This window comes from Mustela lutreola, chromosome 13, assembly GCF_030435805.1.
Source record: "Mustela lutreola isolate mMusLut2 chromosome 13, mMusLut2.pri, whole genome shotgun sequence".
Lineage (NCBI taxonomy): Eukaryota > Metazoa > Chordata > Mammalia > Carnivora > Mustelidae > Mustela > Mustela lutreola.
Window position 1 is genome coordinate 45841479 of NC_081302.1, and position 25308 is coordinate 45866786.

A 25308-nucleotide genomic window follows, 5' to 3' on the forward strand; every position below is an offset into this window, starting at 1 on the left:
ACCTGTACATTCATTGCTCAATAAAGAACAACTCAGATTACCCAGAAATCTTTTAAAGGTGCTTTGATATATATAGTTCCTTTGAGTAGATCACAATATATTAAGTTATCAATAGCAAAATTCAAACAGTACTTTTTGTACAGGCTCTTAAAATTATTAGCTAGAATATTATTCTCTTAGTATTCATTTAAATGGTGAAATAAAATATCTCTATTGAATAATAGAGCAGGGTCAAAACTAGATATCAGTGTTTTCATAATAATCTGTTAGGTCTGGTTGTCACAAAAGAAATATGGGCTTCAGGGGGTAGAAACCAACAGTATTAAGTGGACATATCTATGCATATGGCACACATTTATGAATGAATAATCTTTCCCTCTATGTGAGCAGCTTTCATATCTCCAGTGAAGTATTGCATATTCTACTACCTCCAGTGGGAATTGTGAAAGGTTGGGTCACTGATGAAGAAATAAAGGCTATCAAATACAACCAAACTTTATTAAATTAAAACTTGAAGATATTGCATGCAATCCCCAAATTCCATCACCTGTGATTTGAAAATTATGTTCTTAAATGGGGCTAAGCTAGCTGTACAGTTTCATTCTGATTAATTCTGTTTACACCACAACAAAACAAAACAGAACACAATGAGTTCTGCCCATATGACAATGTTTGAAGGGAAAGTTTCCCGAGATAGGTCTGGTGTAAAAACATGTATTTCAGTGTTTCAGTGACTTTAATCAACTTATGCTTTTAGTGCAGAAATTTAAGTATGGTAAATTATACCCACTAATTTATTTAAGAATTATTAGCAAGAATGAAAAACTTCTGGACTACGATCAAATATGTGCTTGTACTTTTTATTGGATACTAATTAGCAGAACCTCACTGTTACATAATTCTAATTTTCCTTTGAAGTTAATGATTTCTATAACAATTGTCCTCTTTTTAATATCTATTATGATCTTTTGATATCAAATACAAACTAGCTATAGCCTAACTTTATCACTACATCATTAAAATTACTAACATGACCTTGTTCTAATACATTTAGGATCTATTTTAACTCATTAATTTATGTATCATAACTCTCAATCTCCTTCCTCATTAAATAGGTTAGGGCTTTTTTGATTATATATTTCTTTTTAATATTTTTATTAATGATAGAATAATTTATAGTTTTTTATGAACATCATTTGAATTTAAAAAGGTAACTTTCAAATGTGCTCCAAGGATGTCATTATAAAATATTTGTACAAAGTTACTTCAAAAGTAAAACCTGAGATAGCTTCTTTTGTAAAGTATACTAAAACTGAAAAATATATATATATATATCATAATTCTTAAAAAAAACAGAACCCAAACCCTCCTAAGAACAAATTTTACTTTTTAAATAGATAAGAACTTTTAAAATAGAAAAAAATCATTAAGTCATACTTTTTTCTTCCACATTAATTTTATTTAAACTAAGGTGGAATAAAGACCTAAACATTATTTAAATTACAACTTCAGTAAACAAGATTTTTTCCACTTGTATTTTATCTTAAAGCTTCAAGAAGAAATAAAAAAGACCCTCATAAGATATTTGTTTCACGTAACTGGAACTATAACTTTCTTCTAACTTTGTGCGGTGCACACGGATTTTTGTGTGTTTTGTGCACTAACATATCCATCACCTAGAGTAACGCAGCACCTAATAGATGTACAATGAATATTTGTTGAACAGATGAAAACAGAAAAACATTTAAAATAGGATGATCATCTAAAAGGCAGTAACAATCCATCTGTCTAAAATTACTGCCCAAGATGGGTGTTAAGGCCTTAAGAACTAAGCATTATCTACATAATCACAATTATTTTTGTTGAAACAATAGCTGAACCAGATCTTTTCCTGATATTAAGAAGTACCATGAATTTATTAAAAAAAGTTTAGAAGCCAGCCAAGTTCAAAAACATTTCTTGGGATATAAAAGCCTCCACAGAACCCAGGTCATAAAAATACTTGGAAAATCAAGACCTGACAAGTGTCTCTCCAGGGTTAGGAAAGCAATTCAGAAGCAACTACACTCTAAAAACACAAAAGGTTTGTCTCAGCAGCAGCGCCAGGGTATTTTACAGTAATTCCAAATTGCCTGTGGCATCTTTTTACTGGTTTCCCGGTATAGGCTTTAGAGTTAAAAGGAACCAATTTGGAAAGGGCCTGCAGGAAACACAAATAACAATTTGCTCTGCTCCCTAATGTTTTCTCATACAGTCATCAGAAATAGAAAATAATGCACTTTTTTTCCTATATAATTTTACAAATAATATGAAACTCACTAATGCTTCATCTACTTTGGAAAAATAAGGAAAATCGTATAATGTTTAAAGAATATTGGGGGAAAAAAGTGAGAGCATTCATCCAGTTAAGAAAAGTCATAAACCCCACACTATGTGGGATATTTAGAGAGCTCATTATAATAAAGACACTAAATTTAAAAGGTAATATTTAATGACAGCTAAAAGAACCAGGTGAAACCTAGCTAGAACACAAAAAAATCAAGGATGACTTACCAAAAAGTTTACTGAATCATTTTGGAGGAAATAAAATATTTAATCATAATCAGAGCATACATTTTCACCATCTAAAATATCATCATTGATTATGTTCTGGAAATAAAAAGATGTATCCAAATGGAAAGGCAAAATAAGTATTTAGTCTACAGAGCAAAGGTGAATAACTCCTAAACTTTATAAGAAAAATATTAACTCTTGGATTTAAAGTATTAAATTGATTTTCATTTTAATTTTCCATACGAGAGACTATGAATTTAGTCTCTGAGTCTCTTTAGATTTCATGCTTTTTATTTAATGATTTACCCTTATGCTTTAAGAGACAATACAGGCAACTGATTTCTATAAAAGCTTTTGGTTTATATGCAAGTTTTGGGGTTGTTTTTCCAGCAAACTATTAGAAAACTCTTTAATGAATGATCATTGCTACATTTAGGAAAATGAGGTTCTTCCAAAATCTTACACCAATAACAAACAAACTCTTTAATAAAAGATACAATATAATACCACAATTAAAAATAGTGCAAGAGTTAAAAATTAAAAATTACACAATCCATGAGTGAACAACTGTGTTAAGGCTTCTAAAAACTTCACTGTACCTTTGCAGCCCTTTAATTTTTCTAGTAGGACTTGTCAATTAGCATTTTCTTCTTATTAATTTAGTGAATATTTGCTTTTGATTAACTTAAAACTTATCACAAAGAATAAGTGCTCATAGACCCCAACATTAATACTCTCAGAGGCCAAGAGAACACAACGCTAACTCTACGTTAAATGTATTGACAACTGCATGCACTCTGGTTCTTCAGGGGCTTTTTATGGAAAAATGCACATACGTTTTTTTTTTTTGAAATGGAGATGAATGAAGATGATGGTGACATCATCTGCATATCAAGGAGATGCTTCTACAAACTAAGTCAGATATTGAAGCAGATAAAGAAGAATGATCTTGTTCCCCAAAACAATGTTTATGATGCAAAAATATCTGCTATATTAATTTACACAAAATCATAAAATATCAACAATCACAGGAGAGAAAAATACCAAAATCTTCAAAAGATTTAGTGATTCTATCCTATTTCTTTCTGTAAAATACTTCAAGCATTTTACAAGATTTTTAAGCTGACTGCAAAAAAGTAAATTGGTAAAAAAATGGAATAAAGCATAGATGAATATTCACAAATGGGTAGAAAGAATGTGAAAGTATTGCTGTGGTTCCTAATCGCTACATGGGCTGTGACATCTGATAAAGTTATTGTCCAGCTAAATTTACATGGACTTAAAATCAATGATAAAGCAATGAAGACTATCAAGGCGGGGAAAGGCAAAGCCACTGACTGTAGAAAGAAAATTATCACTCAGTACCAAACACCTTTGAATGGAAGAGCTACAGTGAGGAACGACAAATGTGCTCAGCAGTTATGGCCACCCTAAAACAGAGAAAGGAAGTAGAAAAGAGGTAAAGTAAGGAAGCAAAATATTTCTCTAGGGAGAAAAGAATAAAATCAATCTCTTATCAAATCCTTTAAAAAATTAAAAAAAAAAACAAACGAAAGCTAAAAACTCTATTTTGACCCTTTGACTGTAATAGTTAAACACATTTGAAAGCACATTATGAACACCAAACCCAGACTCATCTTCTAGAAATACAGACTTTATAAATAATTATTTTTACCATCAAAATGAGATTAAGAGATATTAATGGAAAAAAAGAGAAAGAAAATAGCCAGTCATTTGAGAATCAGAGGGGCAAAGATATGGTTACGTCAAGTTTCCCCAAGAAAAGAAAGATATAAATTAAGTACTGATGGTATTTTTCAGTCTTTTTTAGAGAAAAAGTGTCTAAACTTTAGACAATGAGAGTGAGGAGAAAGATCTCTTAATTAAATATATGAAACATTAGTAATATATTATAAAATATGAAATGATAAATTATCTAGAAAATTATAGTTTTTCTAGAATAAAAAGGTAAAGAATAAAGTTCCATGGTCCAAAGCATAATTACTGGTACTAGGCTTTTTGTTGTTGTTTTATTTCTTTTGAGGAGAAGGGATGGGGTATGGGTAGGTGACACTGAGGTGGTGACAGAAAAATGTAAGAAGACCAAAACTAAATTAAAGTCAGCAAATGAGGAGACACTACATATTTCAATGATAGGCTAATGTCTGAATAATACAATTTCATAGTATATATTGGTATTTTAGAGAAACAGAAACAAATTAGACTTCTAATGATAAGTTTATTAATAGCTACTTATAAATTAGAGAAGGGAAATTTTTAAAAAAACTGTATGAAACTAATATTAATATGCCTTACCCTCCTGATTTTCTTGAAATGTAACTGAGATTCTATCTATACAAAGTCACATAAGTCCTTATATGAAATAGACTCCCATGAGGCCAATAGTTCTAAATTACATCATCAAAATTATCACAGAACTTTGATATACATTGGGCAACAAAATCAAATAATTATTAAACAGATACTATCGTCAATCTGTACATACACATATGTAAATATATATGTAGTACACACAGCATGACTTTATGTATAATTTAAAGTGTTTTTCTTAATTTGATATGTAACTAAAAAAAATAAAGAATATACACGTATCCAACAGGGATTTAAATCTGACAACTGCTGCACATAATTTAGTCAAATTTTAAGGAACAAGCTAGGAAGGAACAAAATATGCACAAAGACTTGCAAACGTAAAAAAGGGCACCTATTTCCAAAGCATAATATAACAAAGCATTACACAAGAAAAGTTAATTCCAACGCATTCACTTTTATTGTAGTTCAATGCAACCAATTAGAATTTTATTTTAGGAGTAGCCAGTTTCAAGCAAATTCAAAATATTTTTTTCCACTGGCAAATTTTTTTATTGCTATGACTAATCTTTTAGAGCTACGCATTTTCTTCAAAATAGCTTATGCCTCCGTACAGAATTTGGATCACGTACCCATGCCTCTGTCTGAATGGGCCTGACGTTGCTTAGTAGCACCTCTTCATAGTTTCCATAATCAATGAATTTAACAACTGCTGTCATACCTGAAGAATGGAGAGCTTCGACTTCTGCTCTATAAAACTGAGGAGACAAAAACCAGTTTTAAATATGACAATCGATATTGTCTACAAAGGGCAGTATTTGATGGAAATGTAAATACTCAAAGTGTTACAATACAATGTGCATTTTTTAAAAGCTCATTTTTTAAGATTAATTTTTAGTGAAATACATATATATTGTGAAATGATTACCATAGTAAGTTTAGTTAAGTCCATCACCACACACAGTTACAAAGCTTTTTTTCTTGAAAACTTTTAGGATCTACTCTCTAAGCAACTTTCAAATACATAATACTTGAAAGAAAATTTTTTTTTTTTTTTTTATTAAAATATTTTATTTATTTATTTGACAGACAGAGATCACAAGTAGGCAGAGAGGCAGGCAGAGAGAGAGGAGGAAACAGGCTTCCTGCTGAGCAGAGAGCCCGATGCGGGGCTCGATCCCAGGACCCTGGGATCATGACCCGAGCCGAAAGCAGAGGCTTTAACCCACTGAGCCACCCAGGCGCCCCTTGAAAGAAAATTTTTAAGGGAATAATGTTTTGTTTTGTTTTTTAAAGATTTTATTTATTTATTTGACAGAGAGAGATCACAAGTAGGCAGAGAAGCAGGCAGAGAGAGAGAGGAGGAAGCAGGCTCCCTGCTGAGCAGAGAGCCTGATGTGGGACTCGATCCCAGGACCCTGAGATCATGACCTGAGCCGAAGGCAGCGGCTTAACCCACTGAGCCACCCAGGCGCCCCAAGGGAATAATATTTTTAAGAAAGAAAACTTACCTTTAGATAATCATAAGCTGTCTAGAAAAAGGAGAGAAATTCTCTCAGCCATAGGAGTTCTGACATTAGTAAGATTTCAGGACAGAAGGAAGAGGGTCAGTAGAGAATATTCACATGTTAATGGGTATAAAAAGAACTAGTGTTATGTTTTGTTGTTAGCCAGTGAAGCCCTTTTACAATATTAGTCAGACAATTCTTAGTCCTGATCAGAAAATAGAACTATGGAGCAATTTATGTAACAAACAGAAATATACTACAAAAATAAATCTCTAAAAAAAGCCTCACTGCCACAGTCGCTGCAGGCAGCTGGGGTGAAGTAGGGTTATCAGATAAGGAATAATCACGTTACTTAGATCCAGGATTTACAGGATTGGACACACTGCAAGACTAGACTACTTTATTTTATCAGTTTACCTAATGTAATTTGGCTCTGGGAACTAATTCACATTAACAAACTCACAAGGAGCTGATTTACATTACAATAACGATCAATTTTTTTTCTGTTAAGGTGACTAGAAGTAGGTCAATTAACTAATTGAAGTACTGCTCTACTACAGGTCAACCCACTCAGGACCCAAATTATAGGTCTGAATGTTCCTTAGTGAAGAGGAAATGAAAACAAAAAACTATTTACTTTTAAGGACTATTTCTTTCAAACGATGGCAGTTGGATGCCCTTATTATAACACTACCTACTCTAACAGGATCTCTTCATAAGCTCACCAAAATAGAAAATGTTAAAGACAACACAAATGCTTATTGTCTACATCCTTCTAAAATACATTATCCTGACTATACCAGGGAAAAAAATACCTGTTTTTAATGATTAACATCACAAAGGTTATAAGTTAATCTATAGTGTTTCTTTGCTAGGTCTGGATGCTGGCAAGTTTAGAGACACCATGCAGGAATTTTTCTTTTTTTTCTTTCTTTCTTTCTTTCTTTCTTTCTTTCTTTCTTTCTTTCTTTCTTTCTTTCTTTCTCTCCGCCCCCCCACTTCCTTCCTTCCTTCCTTTTTCCCTTCCTTTTCTTTTCCCTTCCCTCCTCCTTTCCCCTCCTCTTTCCTCCTTCGCTCCCTACCCCTCCTGTCCCCTTTCCTCTCCTTTGGAATTTTTCTTATATTAGAGTTCTTGATATATGCTCACATCTATCTATCCCTCCTTTATTTCTTAACCTCACACTTCTGTGATCTGTGAATTGCTATATTTCTGGACCTATGCTTCAAGTGTTAGTTCTGGTAAGTTCAACAAACAAGGGTTATATCCGAGGAAAACAAATAAGTTGACATCCTTTTACAAGCTTAAAGTCTAATAAAAACAACCTGCGGAAAAAATGCCTTCTATATAACACGGACTGCACTCTACTAATGGTGCAGTAATACTGCACTTAATAAGGCTGAGGCGTTTGGGAAGAACTTGCTGGAGCAGATGACAATGGCTATAGTCTTCAAGGATGAAGAAGGTTTAGCTAAGTAAAAAAATTGAGGAGGGAGTTCCACAGAAAGTTAATGAGATATAAAATATGGAGATGAGTGCAGGAAACTGGAAAGCTTAGAGTTAATTATGGCATGATGTGAGAAGGGCCAACCAATAGGAAATCAGATGGACATGAAGATAAGGGCCAGCAGATGGGATCTGGATGCATGCTATAGGCTAGATTTGTTCCACAGGCGACAGATTCTAACTAGAATGACATAGTATAAGACCAGGATCAGTGATAGTAGTTTCAATGACAAATTGAAGAAGAATAAGGTTTAAGACAAGAAAACCATTTTGGAGGTTGGTACAGTATTCCAGTTGAGGTCAGAAAAACTGAACTAACTATGACAGTGGAGAGAGAAGGAGAATTGTCCCAAATTCTCAAATCCTTCTATGGAAATAAAGGTTGAGAGAAGGCAAGATACTATGAGAAACTTTTTAAATGATAGATTATGCTAATTAGTTGATTATCCTCAATATCGCACTACAATGCAATTAAGACTACAGTTTCTTTTTTTTTTTTAGATTTTATTTATTTTATTTGACAGAGAGAGATCACAAGTAGGCAGAGAGGCAGGCAGAGACAGAGGGGGAAGCAGGCTCCCTGCTGAGCAGAGAGCCCGATGCGGGGCTCGATCCCAGGACTCTGAGATCATGACCTGAGCCGAAGGCAGCGGCTTAATCCACTGAGCCACCCAGGCGCCCCAAGACTACAGTTTCTTAACAACAGTTATAACTCATGTCTTTCTTAAATCTTTGTCTTGGTTGGTCTCTGGTTAGAAAATTGGAAAACTGATTATTCTTGACAAAACATTTAAAAGCTATCTTTTAAATTAGGTGTTTTCAGAAGACAAGTAATCCCATCTCTTTCAGAGGGTGAATATTATTTGTTTAACGGTGTAATTTTAGAAAGTCCACAGTCGCTCACTCTAAAATAAAAGTACACATCCAATTAAAACTAAAATAGTCACCCTAGATCATCCAATTATTCTAAGAATACTCTAAAAGATCAAAACATTTTGGGAACTGTTAGGTATTCTCTTTCTCAAACTAAATGCCATTATATTAAATATATTTAGAAAAGCAACAGATGAATTCAGTATTATTTGATTTTTTGAGATAACTAGTTAAAAATAAAGCTTTATTAATAATTTCATCATGTATTTGAAGAAATTAGGGTAAGAGCACAGACAGAACTATCTGATATGTCCCAAGTACCTGACACTTGGCAGCTACTCAATTACAGTTTACTCAACATTTGTTGAAGAACTTATCTGTTGAGTCTAATATCTGAAAATATTTAGGTCTGTTATTATTCTCTATTGCTTACTTCTTATTCATTTTCTCTCTCTGCATTTTTAACGACATCTCCTAATTTTTTATAGGATACCACACACTACATATGAAATACAGAAGAGGTTATAGAAAAAGTTATTTTTCACAAAAAGAATATTATATTTTCTTTTGGCAGCAGACAGAGTACAAATAGATATCCTTGAGCCTGTAAATCGCTGGTTTTAGGCTTTGAAATGGCTTGTTTGTATTAGTTTTGCACTTATTACTAGGACATGATCTTTGTGCGATTTCAATAGAAACCATGAGTCATATACTAACCCTTTCAAAAGTTACTGAACTTGAAACTCCATTTACTTCCTCTGCTCACTCTGCACATCAAGATCACCAATAATCTTACATTGTCCATTACAAAAAAAAAAACCTGTCCATTCTCAGCATAATCAAACTTTCACAGAAGCAACTGACACAAGTAGCCATTCCCTCTTAGACAGATACCTTTAGCTCTATCAACCAATGCTGATTTCCAACTACTTTACCTTTACTTGCCTTTACCAAGAGGGAGAAACAGCTAAACATAAATAGTCTCCCACTATCTAAATCAAATAGTTCCTGCATGTTGGAAAGCGAGTAGCCTGAGTTGTAAGAGTAAGAGTCTGGGTGGTGAAGATCACCTGTACTTGCTTTCCAGGCCTTCCTAACAGCAAGGGAAGAGCCAGTGAAATAGTTCCAACCAATGAGACTGTCTGATGGTACTTCTGGAATGGCTTCTGCTTTTCTTGAAGAAGAAGGGAGAAGAGAAGGAGGAGAAGGAGAAGCAGGAGGAGAAGGCGGTGGCGGCGGCAGCAACGACACGCTAGTGCTGTCTCCTCCTCTTTCTAGCTTTGAATAAAAACTCAACAGTAGAGATGCTGCTTCTAGACAGATGCAATCCCACATTCATACAAAAACCTTACATGACTATGCCATCTAGTTATACCACCCTGTACCCTTCTCTTTGCTATCACCGGGAAACACCTAACACCCTGCTTATGCTTCATCATTCACTGAACACAAGAGGCCCTAGTTCCTGATCTCCGGTCCAACTGCATCCTTTTAAAAGATCTAACCACATTCCCTAGGCTGAATGTCAGTTCCCTGAAAACTACAGTTAACTGCATCCACTACTCCTTTTAGCCAAACACAAATACTCATGGGCACAGCCTTACCTTCTCAACTGAAACTACTCTACCTATGAAATATTTATTTCAAATATTTTTTTCTTTAACTTAATCCTCACATCCACCCAGCTCTCTCACACTATAACTCCTCTTTTTTGTTTTTTACTATGATCTTGTTGATATGTCCAGTTCCCTACCAATCTCCTTTTTTTCCAATATAAGTGCCTCCTTCAGAATTAACTAATTACAGGGTGTACAAGTAATTATGAAACCCCTTCATCGTGGGAGAAGCAGGGCTGCTGAGGACAACTAGACAGAGCCCTGCCTTCAAGAAACTGAAAATTATGGTAAGAGAAAGAGCTTATCAATCCTAGAACCAAAACTAAAAATACTTACATACTATGGTAAATTTTAGAACGTGAACAAGGCACTGATTGAGAAAGACAACAGTGATGGAAGGAGGAAGGGGCAGAGGGAAGAAGGCTTCTCCAGGAATTGATCTTGGAGCCAAGCCTCAAGAACAAGAAAAATAGTTGGTAGAAGAGCATGTTGGGCAGAAGGGAAAACACATGCAAAGGTCCTTCTCTCTGAGCATCTTTCCTCTTTCCCCTCCTGTTCCCTATTAGTATTATCCCTCTCTTCCAGACTCTTATCTAATCCACTGTATTCCTTCTTGACTTGTATCTGTCTTTCCCTTCGCTTTCTCCATGATTACTTGCTTTTTACTGTAGCCAGCATATAACATAGAACTAAAGAATGTTTAAATTATTGGCTTAAGGGGCACCTGGGTGGCTCAGTGGGTTAAGCCTCTGCCTTCAGCTCAGGTCATGATCTCAGGGTCCTGGGATCGAGCCCCACATTGGGCTCTCTGCATAGCAGGGAGCCTGCTTCCCTCTCTCTCTGACTGCCTCTCTGCCTACTTATGATCCCTGTCTGTTGAATAAATAAAGAAAAATCTTTAAAAAAAACACAAATTATTGGCTTAATAATTATCATTAATGTTAGCTAAATAATTAACCTTCCCGTTATTTTTTAAGTAGGCGAATTGCGTATTTTCTTCAATTTAAAAACAAAATCTGCAGAATTTAACTCTGTGTCACTCAACTCATTTTCTTCCTTGTGAATCAGTATAACTTTATTAGAAAGAAAAGTAAACATTGATAGTTCAGTTGATGATAAATGAAGTAACTGATCAACTTCACTTAATTACTTTTTTTTTTTTTTAAAGATTTCACTTATCTATTTGACAGAGAGAGAGATCACAAGTAGGCAGTAGGCAGAGAGGCAGGCAGAGAGAGCGAGGAGGAAGCAGGCTTCCTGCTTGCTGAGCGGAGAGCCCGATGCGGGGCTTGATCCCAGGACCCTGGGATCATGACCTGAGCCGAAGACAGAGGCTCAACCCACTGAGCCACCCAGGCACCCCCACTTAATTACTTTTAAATACTGTTCTGATATATGATCTAAAATCAAACCTTACCTAACCAAATTTTGAGATCGAGTCTCCCTAACCATTCATAAAAATATTAAATATTTTATTTTTCCTTTTATAAATTACATATCTATAAATCTGTTCAAAGACTTTAAACAGTTATAGCCATAGAACAAAATTCACAGTCCCAAAGCATGGCCGTCTATACTCTCACTGCAATGTGACATTTAGTAATACCAGTATATGATAACTTCAGTGCATGCATACCTTGTTGTCTTCCCAGTAAAGTGCAAAACATTCGTCTCCAGGTTTCCACAATTTTGCGTACTCCATAGGAATAGACGATTCCAGTACTTTTTCTGGTTTAATAGGCCCAGATCTTCTTTTGGGCCCACTACTGTAAAACACTTTATCATCATAGGGCGTAGCTGTGATGGGTCCTGTTGGCTTAATAGGTCCTACTCGCCGGCCCTTCAGTGGCATGTCTGTCTCTCCATTTGGAACACCAGTGAAACTATTAGTTCGGACAGGATTCTGGAAATCAGTATTTACATTAAAATGTTTTTCAATTTTTACACCACTGAAAGTTTCATTAGTTATTGTTCGTGGTTTCCTGTCATAAAAATGATCAGGATTTGCTGTTTGGTTTTCTCTTTTCCCACGTTTTTGATTATTATAATCAGTGGATTCTTGAGGAAGTGGATTTTCTTTTGCCTCTGCATAGGACGGGCCTTTTCCTGATCTGCTTTGCATAGAGTTATCCCTTTTTTTGAAAGCACCATCACTGTGCTGAGAACTTATAGGGTATGTAGTATCTTTAGTTCTGTCATATCTGGAATAGGGTCTATCACACTTGATTCTCTCTTCAGCCCATACTTCAGATCCTGAAGAAGTACTTGGTCTTTCAGAACCTCTGTTTCTAGGTAATCCACTGCCTTCTAAAACTGACTTTGAATTTTGGGTGTCTCTTTGAAAACGAGGAGGTTTCTCATTTCTTGGCTGTCTGGTATCATTTCGCGGAAGATACCTTGGTTGATTATTATCTTTTACTCCATTTTGCTCAGTATTTGACAATCTGTGCTGTCCCTGATGAAGCTGCTGCAGCTGTGATTTAGGTTCTGAAAAATAAAAGTTTATTACATATGTATTAAATGAAGGCTCTGCATTAGAACCGGATTATTTAAAAATATCTAACAATTGTTATGTTAATATGAATTATCAAGCTACTTATTCTACCACCGTCCACTACCTCCCCACCTCATTACCTTAATCCCTCTCTGCTTCCTTCAAGTTCTGTATTCCTAATGTATTTCTGATTTACAGTTTTCACTAATATGGCTGGCTAGCCACATCAGTGAAGTAAGACAATGATGTGAACCATGAGACAATGGTGGAAATCTAGAAGGAATCTATCTTTGTCCTTGAATGTTTGTATTCTTGTAATATAGCTAACCATATATGCTATTCTGGTAATTCACTTTCCAAGACATTAATGAAACAGAATTGCAAACTGCTAAGAAGCTGCTATGAAATTGTACAACTATTGCTTTCCCAACTCTTTCCCAAATTCCACTTCAATTTAAATACATATGCTATCATTGTCTGTCAAGTTCTAGCCTCTGCAAAAATGTTACTCCTCAACTCTGTCTGGATCTGGAATTGTTATGTGTTCAGATTACAAATAGATATCCTACCATAGAAAAGAATAAATAATTTTTTGACTTATCAAAGTAATTAAGAGCAGGTAATACTTGGAAATACAGAAAAAAATGTCAAAAATATGAGTAAGCACAATAGTGCAGATAATGTCCAACTAGTAACCCAAAGCAGTAACATAGTAAATACATACTAATGGATAATTTACTGTCTATATTTCATGTAGTGATTTTTATTGTACTTCAATCTGTAACTTGTCATTTATACTTTCTTCATTGTTTCACACAGCATGTTTACAACCTCATTACTAAACATATTGACTGGCCTTTGGTGTACATGTCTTGTTTCTCTTGTCATATACAGGGGTTACAGTATTTCTTAACAGTGGCCTACTGACATTTTGAGTGAGACGCTTTCCTGCTTTTTAAGAAAATTAACCTTTCTCATACCCAGGCACTACATCCCAAAGCATCCTCCCTAGTCACTCTGACGTCCAAATCTGTTTCCATACATTTTCAAACACCCACTGAAGGCAAAGGGTACCAGGTAAAATGTCTCAAATGGCAGGAAAAAGAGAAGACCCTTAAAAGTTCCTGAGTGACAAAGTAAGATCAAGACTCACAATGGCAAGAAACTTCTCAATACAACCACTGGAAGTCAAAGCCAATCTAATAGGCTTTACATGTCTTTGAAATTAAAGGAAAATTATTTCCTAAGTACAATTCTATACCCAGCCAAATCATCCATTAATTTTGACAAAGAATACATATTTTTTCGAATATGCAAGATCTCAAAGAGAAGACAAGACTATTTAAAGAGATAATTTTTAAAAATTGCCCTTTCTCAAGATCTGCTTTATAAATATAACACAAGTATCTTATTTTTAACAACTGCAGTCAATATTATATTTTTCTTTAGAGAGAAGAAAAATGGCCACCTTTAGTTTCTATTGGCACTACTATCCAAGAATGATAATTGAGGGAGGCAAGAAGAGTGAACATAAGTAGGACACAAATGAGCATTTTCAGCAGAAAGCATGTACTGGCATTTGTTCCAGTCATTCTTAGAGAATAAAAACAGCAATTGCCTCTTGCTGACTATCTGATATGTATTAGGCATCACACATCGGCCTTTATATACATTATCAATAGTCCTCACAGTAGTCTCAAGATGTTAAGATTTATGTAACAGAGAGAGGTCCCTTGCAGAGTGCACTGAAGGAAATTTTCAGCCTCCAAAACAAGTAAAATATGAAGGTATTTTGTTTGCTGTCAATTAGGTTTGAATAGATATTTGAGAAGTATGAATTTTAGAACTGCTATGTTTAGGAATCAATTTTTAAGTTATGCCAATTAGGGCCACCAATATCTATGATGGTCAGGAAGTACAAATAACTTTGGTCGTCACGAGAGCAACTAAATATCCTGGATTACAGATAGGGATCTGGATAATCATGTATACAAAAAAAATGGACAATCATGTATACAGAATGTAGGTGTGGGAGAGTTTGATTTCAGTTCTTCTAAAAGAAAAAAAAAGGACAAGATTTCCATATTTATTTGATGATGTAGATTAGATTACAGAATAAAAAAGTAATTTACTAATTTTGAATATACTTTATTATGCTGAGATAATAATAGTGAGAGAAGAATTCCTACAGAAAATTATTGTTTAAAATAAAAACTGCTCTTAGAAATAAACTTATTTTAATAAGGCAGAAAATACAACTGTACTTTTAAAAGAACACAGTTTTCACATACAACCACTTTTTTCAAAAAAAAAAAAAAAAAGAATAACAGTAAGTCAAGAAAGGAAGGTCCTTAAATGTTTCATGATTCTTGAATGTGCTTAAATCCAGTATCTTTTCTTAGGGTGTTATGTAATGAAGTGAGATACAAAGAAGGTATTTTCAAAGTAAGCTAACCTATTAAATAACAGAATATGCTCAATTACTAAATTGTGGAAAATTTGATTTTAAATAAAGAAATAGCCCAAAAATCAAACAGAAATAAATCTTCATAGTTTTCCCTCAGAATCTAATTGTTCTCTGCCACACTTCTTCAGAAGGCATGATGATTTCAAACCACCCAAAAAAACTACTCAACACCACATGTGCCACTCTAGTAATAAATATACTGAGATATTTTTCCATATAGGCAGTGGGATAAAATGCAGGGTTTTTTTTTTAAATGACCTGAAGAAGAAACATGAAACAAAAACATATATAGAAATTGGTAACATTTAATTTTAAATAGGAGAAAAAAGGGGGAGATTAGCAAAAACAATGGAAAAATTCATCAAAAAATGGACAAAAATGTGAAAACAATTAAAAGATCAACGTGATATCCTTTTTTTTTTTTTTTAAGTGGATTCCTCACCTAGTGTGAGGCTTGAACTCATGACCCTCAGATGGAGAGTCGCATGCCCCACTGACTGAACCAGCCAAGAGCCCCTAAAAGAGCAAAGGGATAAAAGCTCAAATGAAGAAACTAAAAAAAGACTGCTGTATGAGTTTAGTCTGACTTGTGATAAAATTTTCATATCACATCAGAACATTAGTTCCTAATGTATGTTTTTAAGATAATTGATTACAATGTTTTACATTCTCATGATTTGAAATGTAAGGGTCATTAAAAATGAATTTACTAATCGCCACAAACTATTTGGGTTTGTATATAGGAATGTGCTGAATTAATCGGGCATCTTAAAATATTAATACTTCCCCACTGAATATTCATTTTCCAGTATTAGTTGTACCTGCATTTTATAGTTAAAAATCCAGTATATTTTGTTTCCTGATGATTCTTCAACTTATTCTGAGATATCTACCAGAAGTGACTTAATATTTATTAAGATTTTACTATGTGCCTGACTCTACTCTGAAGGTCTTTTGTCTATATTATTTCATGTAATTCTCATATTCACCCTGAAGAGCATTATTATCTTTATTTTCCAAATAAAGAAACAAAGAAGGCTAGAAGCTAGAGAATGTTGCCAGAATTTAAACTCAATTCTCCTTGAAGCCACTATTTCCCACTATGCCAAGCTGCCTGACCAGAGAAACAAAACAGAATGCAACCAATGTGTTGGCTACAATTTTATCCCCTACATCTGTTCACTTCTGGTGAGATGCAGAAATCAAAAAGGCTTTTTCCCAATCCCTGATGGGCTGAACAAATAAATCTGGATACTAGGAAAATTTGGATACTACCAGAATCCTGACCTAAAATTTTAAGTCTTTTATCAATGCAGAAAAAACCTAAAACCCTTATTAAGAGTTGGACTGGTATCTGGAATCTCACAAACTGACAGAGACAGCAGTGTGTCAGGTACAACCTCCGGAGAAGGACTGTATAGGTTATAACACAGCTCGGACAGGTAATAGTTTTGTAATCTTTGACAAGAGATAACTTTTCAGAGCCCCCTCTTTAAGACAGGGATAACAGAGGATTAACTAAGTTATATATGCAAAGTACTTAGGACAATACCTGGTTTTAATAAGCATGCAGTAAATGTGAGCTGTCACTGTTACTATTATGATTATTATTAGCATTATATTAGATATAAACAAATTTAAATACCTGGATAATAAGTTGCTTCTCTATTTACACATCTCCCCTACTTCCAACCCCTACCTCTAGTAAGGATCCTTTCCTTGATTTATTTTTCCCTTTGTGCTTCTTTTTGTTGTTGTTGTTGAAAATAGGGCAGAAAGAATGCTTTAGTAAAAATTTCACTGTCAAATTATAAAAAATCATATTATAGAGAAAATTCAGATAGATCAGAAAATCAAAATCTTACTCTATTACTGTTTTTCATTTAAAATATTATAAACATTCTCCAGATAAAATTCTCTTATACACCCTTTGAAATTTTTCTATATTAAAAAATACTAAGAAATACTTTAAAAAGTAAAAAAATCACTCATAATCCTATCATAAGAAATACAAATAGAATGGAAGTACTACCTTCTGCCTACCCAAACCTACCTCTAGGGATAGCCAATATTAGCATTTTCAGAGGTTATTCTTCCTTTTTATATAATTCATACAGACATATCTATACATATTTTATTTATTTTTAAGCAAAAAAAGCAGACTCATGCACATCTCAACAGCTGCTGTATACTTTTAAGTCAACTATGCATTAAGGCCATCTTCCCATTTTCCATGCCCAGAGGCATCTCATTAATTTTGACATTCCATTTTTTTTTTTTTAAGAAGGTACTTGAAATAGTATTATGTATTAACCAAAATGAGGGTGGAGTGTAAGTCTTCCTCGGCATTGTTTTCTCTAGTACCTAGCTGTAATATAGTCAAACAAATAGTATTCAGTAAGTATTTATTAAAGGAAAGATACAGTTACTAAAAACAATGGGAATGGGATAGCTTCTAAGTTCAAAATCATTACCTGTTTAACACTGTCACCTGGGCTCAGCTAAGGGAGCAACACTGAAATAGAAAATACACTTTCTGTAAGAAAGGTTTGCATCAAAGCACATTGGGACAGAGATCGAGTTCAGTGATTACAGAGAAACACTGCACAACATAAAAACACTGAGCTCAAGCCAAACAAGTTCATTCTCCTACTTCTGAGTGATGCGTCTTTGACAAAGTCACAAAGATACCCAGTTTCTTCATCTAGAAAGTGTGGATAATTATAATTATTACAAGATTATGGTGAAGAATCAATTAGGAAGTAGTTGTGAAATTGTCTTTTTCATGGTCCGGATGAGGTCTTTGGATTAGACTGACAATTGGAATTAAATCCCAGTCCTATCACTGAGCAACTGTGTGACCTTTGAAAACTGGAATAATGCTACCTACATATTTTCTTCATTCAGTTATTCTATACTATAGTTAGGTGAGCATGGACTCTGGAAAAGCATCAATACTGTTCTAGTCACTTTATACAAAGCAGTGGTAAGACTCATAATCTCTTTATCCTGTGGTGCTTTAGGTATAACAGGAAGCAGCAGACAACAAATAAGTAAAGTAGTAACAGTTTAAAATTGTGATAATGACTAAGAAGGAAATATATAGACTTCTATATAAAACTGGGAGGAGTGGGAGTATACCAATTTAGGAGGAAAAGTTCTGTGAAGAAGTGTGCTTTGGCTGCACCCTAAAGATGAGAAGCAATACAATGAAAGTCAAGAAGAGTAATCCAAGAAGCAACACCACACATAAAAGTCCTGGGCTGGAAACTTGCCTCATAATGTGTCCCTGAAAAAATCCTTGCAGGCAGAATTTTAGATAAAAACATAATCACCACTAATTATTAATTATATATATATATAACCTTATATATATATATAACCTTTTCCCCCTTGAAATTGAGATTTTATTTATATATATATATATATATAGAGAGAGAGAGATTGAGATTGATATATATATTGATATATATATTGATATATATATATATATATATATATATATATATATATATACCAAAATTGATGTCCATTATGCTATATAAAAACAGCAAATCCCAGGAACTCCTGGGTGGCTCAGTTGCTTGAGTGTCTGTTTTTGGCTCGGGTAGTGATCCCAGGTCCTAGGATCAAGCCCCATCGCCGGGCTCTATGCTTCTTCTCCCTCTACCATTCCCTCCACTTAGACTCTCTGGTTCTCCCTATCTCTCTGTCAAATAAAGAAATAAAATCTAAAAAATAAACAAAAAACAAAACCCCCAGCAAATCCCAGAATAAAAGGACACAAAAATGAACACTGGTACTCTGACATGGCATTTTTCTTTCATTATTCAAAGATATAGTTTTTTTATTCTCATAATATTCTTTCATAATTGTGATACACATTAAGCTTAAGGCTAATCTCACAAATAAACCTATTTATAATACTCAGTGTTCACAGAATTAATCCTTTAGTATCTCAAATCCCCTTTAAAAACAGAAAGAAAAGTCAACGAAAAAAGAGGGGGGCGTGAAGCATAAAATCATTGCTGCTATAAATGAATAAATATGAGAACACTGAGAAAACACACAACACACACCCGTGATACACCTGCAAAGATGTCCCTTCTCCAGTCATACTCAAAAGGCATGCAAAGTCCAAGCCAGTTCTTACAAACGCAAAAGAAAACAAACAAAAAAAAGTTTTGTTTGGGGAGTACATAAAATTCCTCATATAGTTAAAAGACCAAATGAACTTAGCTCAGGGTACAACTATAATAACATTCCCATTTTACAAATAAAGAAGTTGTAGAAACTTGACCAAGGCCATACAACTAACTCGGGTAGAGCTGGGATTAACCAAGCAGTCAGGTTCCAGACTGCAGTATTAACTTCCCTGCAACAAAGATACCATTGTGATAGCAGCATTAAATCATTAGTAATCATGAGTCATTTTCAGTATTTCCTCATGGAACACAGGTTAGGACTACCATAAAAATATAAATAAATCAATTCATTAAATGAGAATACATATGTTTATAAAGAAGGCTGATTTTCCTTCTTTATAAACAAACTGTAGGAATATGGCTACATCACAAGTTTCATATATAAATATGTCAGTGGATTAATTTAATTTCCCTTCTACCTCTGAACACATTAAAAATTTTGTTACATCCTAGCCAGAGGGCATTTCTAGCCACAATTTGGCCTTTTCTCCATTTGTAACTCAGAGATATCCTAAAACAGAGTTTCACTTCCTGGAAAATGAGAAAAGTCATGTTCTGAGTGTTTTCAGTGGATTATGATCACACATGCACCCATGCCTGCACAGTGCCTGAGCATGTCCCAGGAGTCTTCCCTCTAGCCTCTCTTTGGTTCTCAGCTTGGATTTCACTTTTCCTGGGAGGTCCTTCTCCTCCAACCCCACAGAGACTGAGCCACGCACCCTCGCTCTGTGCACAGCAATGTACACAACAGCACAGAAGAGAACAGCCAGAATCTATCTCCTGTGCTAGACTTTAATATCTCTGAACTGTGTTCTTTTACCAATATATCCCTTCTAACATAGTATCTGCCACATGGTAAGCCTCAAGTTAATATTGTGGAATGAATAAATGATCATTCACTCTTTCCCAGACTGAATATACATAGCTCATGTAAAGAGAAATCATTTTTAAAAATAAAGGGCTGTTTTTGGTAATTAGTACTGTATGTTCATATCACCATGGTAGCGTAATCTCCTGTAACCTGTATTTTTGAACAATTTCAAGAAGAAAAAACATTTTCTGGGTCACTCCTCTATGGGTATAATGATTGTCTCTTCTAATGAAGGAGCATTAGAGAAGATGAGGTAATGGGGTATGGTGACACTGCTTTGTGGAGCCTAACGTGTTCCCTGGAGCTGTGCCATTTTACCTGAGTCATCAGAGCTCTTAATCCTAATGCATTAAACCCTAAACTATAAAGGACCGTTCCTTATTCCTTTCCTTTCAACCAACTTTGATAGCTAAATAAGTTCTGTCAGTCACATTTCTGTGTTTCTTATAAAACTCCTCAGAAATTGGATTATTTCATCTTCCTAGCATATCCTCATATAATAAACACAAGGTTTTTTTTTTAAGATTTTATTTATTTGACAAAGAGATCACAAGTAGGCTGGGAGGCAAGCAGAGAGAGGCGGGGAAGGAGGATCCCTATGGAGCAGAGAGCCCAATGTGGGGCTCAATCCCAGGACCCTGAGATCATGACCTGAGCCGAAGGCAGAGGCTTAACCCACTGAGCCACCCAGGTCCCCCATAAATGCAAGAATTTTTAATCAAACGTAACACTGCATTCTTACTCTCATCCTATAGTACTCACTGCCGTTAATGCCTTTAGTTCAAGTGTGCACTAGTGCACTTGTGTAAGTCAAGTAACATTCCCTTCCTGATAAACTGGGCATTTATACAAGAGATGCTAAACTTGTAAGTCAGAAACCATTTAGAAATAACAACTTATATTATTTTTGCTTTAAATCAAATATCAATGTTTACTGCAGAAAATAAACTGGAAACACCAACTAAAATGTCACGTATTATCAAACTTGCAAAAACCAAAAGGATAATGTGTCAAAACAACTAAAGCTGTCATATAGGAAGCATCAGTCAAACATAAGAAACTAAACTTAACTTGTGTGATCTTTTCTTCCAAGCTGATTAAAATTTCCCAGGATCATGAGTATGATAATTTTAGATTCCACATTATCTTTGTAACACATTTCTTGCAAATTTTACAGAAAACTATAGCAAAACAAAAATAAGAACTCTTACAACTTGAAGTCAAATATGCTAGTGAAATTTAAAGCTACTTTATTTTCAGGGACAAAAAAAAAAAGATAGTAAAGAGGATTTTTATAAAGAAAAAGCAAAGGAATGTCCACTTTTGGTTACAACACTGTTTTTAAAAAGCCACAGCACCGTGGTACAACAGGTTACCTACTGATGTCTAAAATGATTCAAGTTGAATAGCTGAAACTACTGCAGAGTAATCCTCCAAGAAGCAAAACAAAACAGAAATAAATCATTAAATGTATTTGTTACAAAAAGCTGGTCTCAACTAACTGGTATATGAATTCACATTATAAATGAAGCATAACACTTTCTAATATTTCTATGTCTATATTTCAGCCACTTTATACATAAATTTTTTTACCTAAAAATTTTCAACAATACAAATCAGGACTTTTTGTATAAAATATCTTTAGATGTTGTGTATATTCTGTAATGATCATAAAACTCTTTGGCTCTAAAACTTTGTCTGTCAGCTCAAAATTTATATACTTGTTTCCTCAATAAAAAATGACTTCCTCTACAAATTTATTCTGTATGAATTCTGACTTAGATTATAAAATATAAGACCAAGGATTATGTCTCATGCCTTGCAGGTTCATATAAACAGAAGTAGTTATTAAGTGATTATGTTTTCCACATATCATAAAAATAAAACACAACCATTTAAAAATATAATGGGATAGACAGCAAGAAAAATTACTCATCATCCCAAGCATATAACTTAGCATATAACTTAAATATGCTCTTTCTAACCAGTCTCTTCAATAATCATTAAAATTGTCCCTATAACATTTATCTACTGGATATCCTTCAGCTTGTCTTCTAACTCCACCACTTCACTGGCAGTATTTTTGTCAAGGTTTTCTACAATCAGTGGTATGCTAGAACCAACTTAAACATTGTACTACAACTGACATTAAATTTTCAGAAAAATCTGGAAGCCGGTTGTTAAACTGTTGATAGTCTGAAATTGGCAGCAGTGAAAATATTTACACCATAGAAATCAGGAAAAGCGAAAAAACAAGGGCATTCCCCTGCCCCCACCTCTTCTCCCAGAGCCTGCTGTTAAACATTTACCTGTACACTGCTGATGTTCAGTAAACTCAATGGACACTTTCCATCCTTATTCTCAGTTTCTCCCATACTCCTACTTCTTTGGCAACTGCCTTCTCAGCTTCCTTTACTGGCTCCTCCATCCCTACTTGATCTCTAAATTCAACTGCATGCTTGATGTCTCTCCTTGATTTTTAATAATTAATGTATCTTAAAATTATACTCTTGATTGCTCTTTCCCCCCTTAAGCCAATAGGTGCTTCAAAACGGAGCACCATAGAAAGAGTTCTGAGTTAGGAATCAGACAGACAAGGGGCCACGTTCCACTTCTTGAATTCTTATGGGTAATATGCTTTATCCCCTCAAGCCCATTACTTATATGTCAATGGAAATAACAACATACATTTTGCATTTGTAGATGATTAAATGAATTAACAGTATGCAAAGCACCTAGAACAGTTCCTAGCATATAGAAGATGCTCAGTAATGGCTACTTATTCTATTTTTATGGTCAATAAATGCTTAAATGAATGGACCATTAATTGAGGAGGAGGAGGAAAACAGAAGAATGGGAAAAATGAAAAAGAGGCTAGTGTGTCCCAGCATCCTGATAAAACCTATATCTATCTTCTATAGATCTAAGTACCAAAGAAAATCAGTTATATATCACAACAGATAGCATGGTTAACAAATCTTAAAACTATGTATGCCAAATAACTTGATTTCTATACATTTGCCTGAAAAAACAACTATCACTATATAAATAATTTAACTAAAGTATTATTTTGGAAGGTTATTGTTATAGCAGAGTTTAGAAACTTTTAAATTACTAACAACATCAATGGAATAATAATCAATTACTATGGAGCCATTAAAAATTATGCTGGCAGGAATAAATAATTACATAGAAATATGGTTATATTTTATTGTTAGGACAAAAAGCATCTGTATGTAAGAATGAGCTCAAACAGAAACAAAAACAGAATATGGTGATGAGATCATGGGCCATTTTCCTTTTCTTTGTTACTTATATTTTTAATTTAGTTTGTTCCTAAATTTATCAATTAACATCTATACAACAGGACACAACACACTTCTGCAGTACCTGATCAAGACATTTATTAACCTCAATTTTTGGTTTTCTATTCTTAAAATACCCTTCTAAGATATGCTTTTAAAAAGTGCATTTCAAATTTGTGGTAAGCCAATTTAAACCAATTTTTCTCTGTATTTCCTTTAAAATTTTTCACTAAGGTTATCCCTAAATTCATATATAGTATTTTACATTTAATTATTAAATTCAAATCACTACCAAATTTACATTCATAGTTGGGACATTACATGTGCAGCACTGTAGCATATTTTTTATTTCAGTATTCCATAGATTATGTGAGATATTCAACACTCTGTTGAAGAATAAGCTTTGTATTAGATAATTTTGCTCAACTCTAAGCTAATATAAGTGTTCTGAGGACATTTAAGTTAAGCTAGGCTAAGGTGTATTAAATGCATTTTGACTTATGGTATTTTCAACTTACAACGGATATATTAGGTTGTAACCCTATCTTAAGTCAAGGAAGATCTGTATTTGGGTCATCTTTTCTTGAGGAAACCCTTCACAAGAACATCTGGTCTAAAATATACATATTCTCTTTGACTTAGTTTCCCACCTTTCCAATTAAGCCATTACCACTATATCACATTTCCCTCCTACAGCCCCATCTTCTTCAGTTTTCAAAATTTGAGCTATAAATCTTTAAGTCAACCTATTTAAGCTGATTTGAAACTTGATTAAAATAAAACAAAAACAAAAAAGGTACCTAACAACTATCAAAAGCCTGCAATGTCACGTCATTTACCCATCAAACCACCAATATTATATCTGCTAGATATAACATCTAAATATATTATTTATATCTCAACATTATGCAGAATTTGAAATTATGTAGTAATGTTAATTAAGTAAATGCTACTTCTCACAAAAATCACAGGAAATAGAGTGATGGAACACCACAAAAACAGTGTATGTAGTGGAATCTGAATATTTTTCTGCCACTGGAAAGAGATAATGGAGCATTTTAGGCAAGGGGGTAGTAGGATCAAATTCATGTTTCTGTTTTGTTTTTTAAAGATTTTATTTATTTATTTGAGAGAGAGTGAGATCACGAACAGGGGGAAAGGGTAGAGGGAGAAGCAGACTCCCCGCTAAGCAGGTAGTCCAATGCAGGACTTGATCCCAGGACTCAGGAATCATGACCTGAGCTGAATTCAGATGTTTAACCAACCAAGCCAACCAAGTGCCCTCAAATTTTTAAAAGATGACTGACCATGATATGGAGAATAGGATGATAAAGATCTGCAAAGATTCAGTGGAGCACTGATGAAGGCCTGGAGTAGGACAGTAGCGGTGGAGATAAGGGGATGATGAGTGGAGGAGGCTGTTGCTGCTACTGCTAATCATGACAATGATGATGAATGTGGTGGTCATGGTAGAACCGCCTTTATATGGAGCCTTATGTGCCAAGCACTATGCTTAGCACTTTATGTGCATTAACTAATTGATCTTTTCAACAACCTTACAACTTAGGTGCTGCTACTATT

At 34.2% G+C, this 25308-nt stretch overlaps 1 protein-coding gene across 3 annotated transcripts in view; it reads right to left on the minus strand.

Annotated features, from left to right (window-relative positions):
- The window catches only part of TDRD3 (tudor domain containing 3), a 166565-nt gene that overhangs the window by 30305 nt on the left and 110952 nt on the right, over positions 1 to 25308 (minus strand). For all 3 annotated transcript variants that reach the window (XM_059143676.1, XM_059143675.1, XM_059143677.1), the window contains 2 exons: positions 12022 to 12872; positions 5517 to 5642 (listed from right to left, as the gene is read on the minus strand). In XM_059143676.1, the coding sequence (XP_058999659.1) occupies positions 5517 to 5642; positions 12022 to 12872 (977 nt within the window). The remainder of the gene's footprint in view (positions 1 to 5516; positions 5643 to 12021; positions 12873 to 25308) is intronic.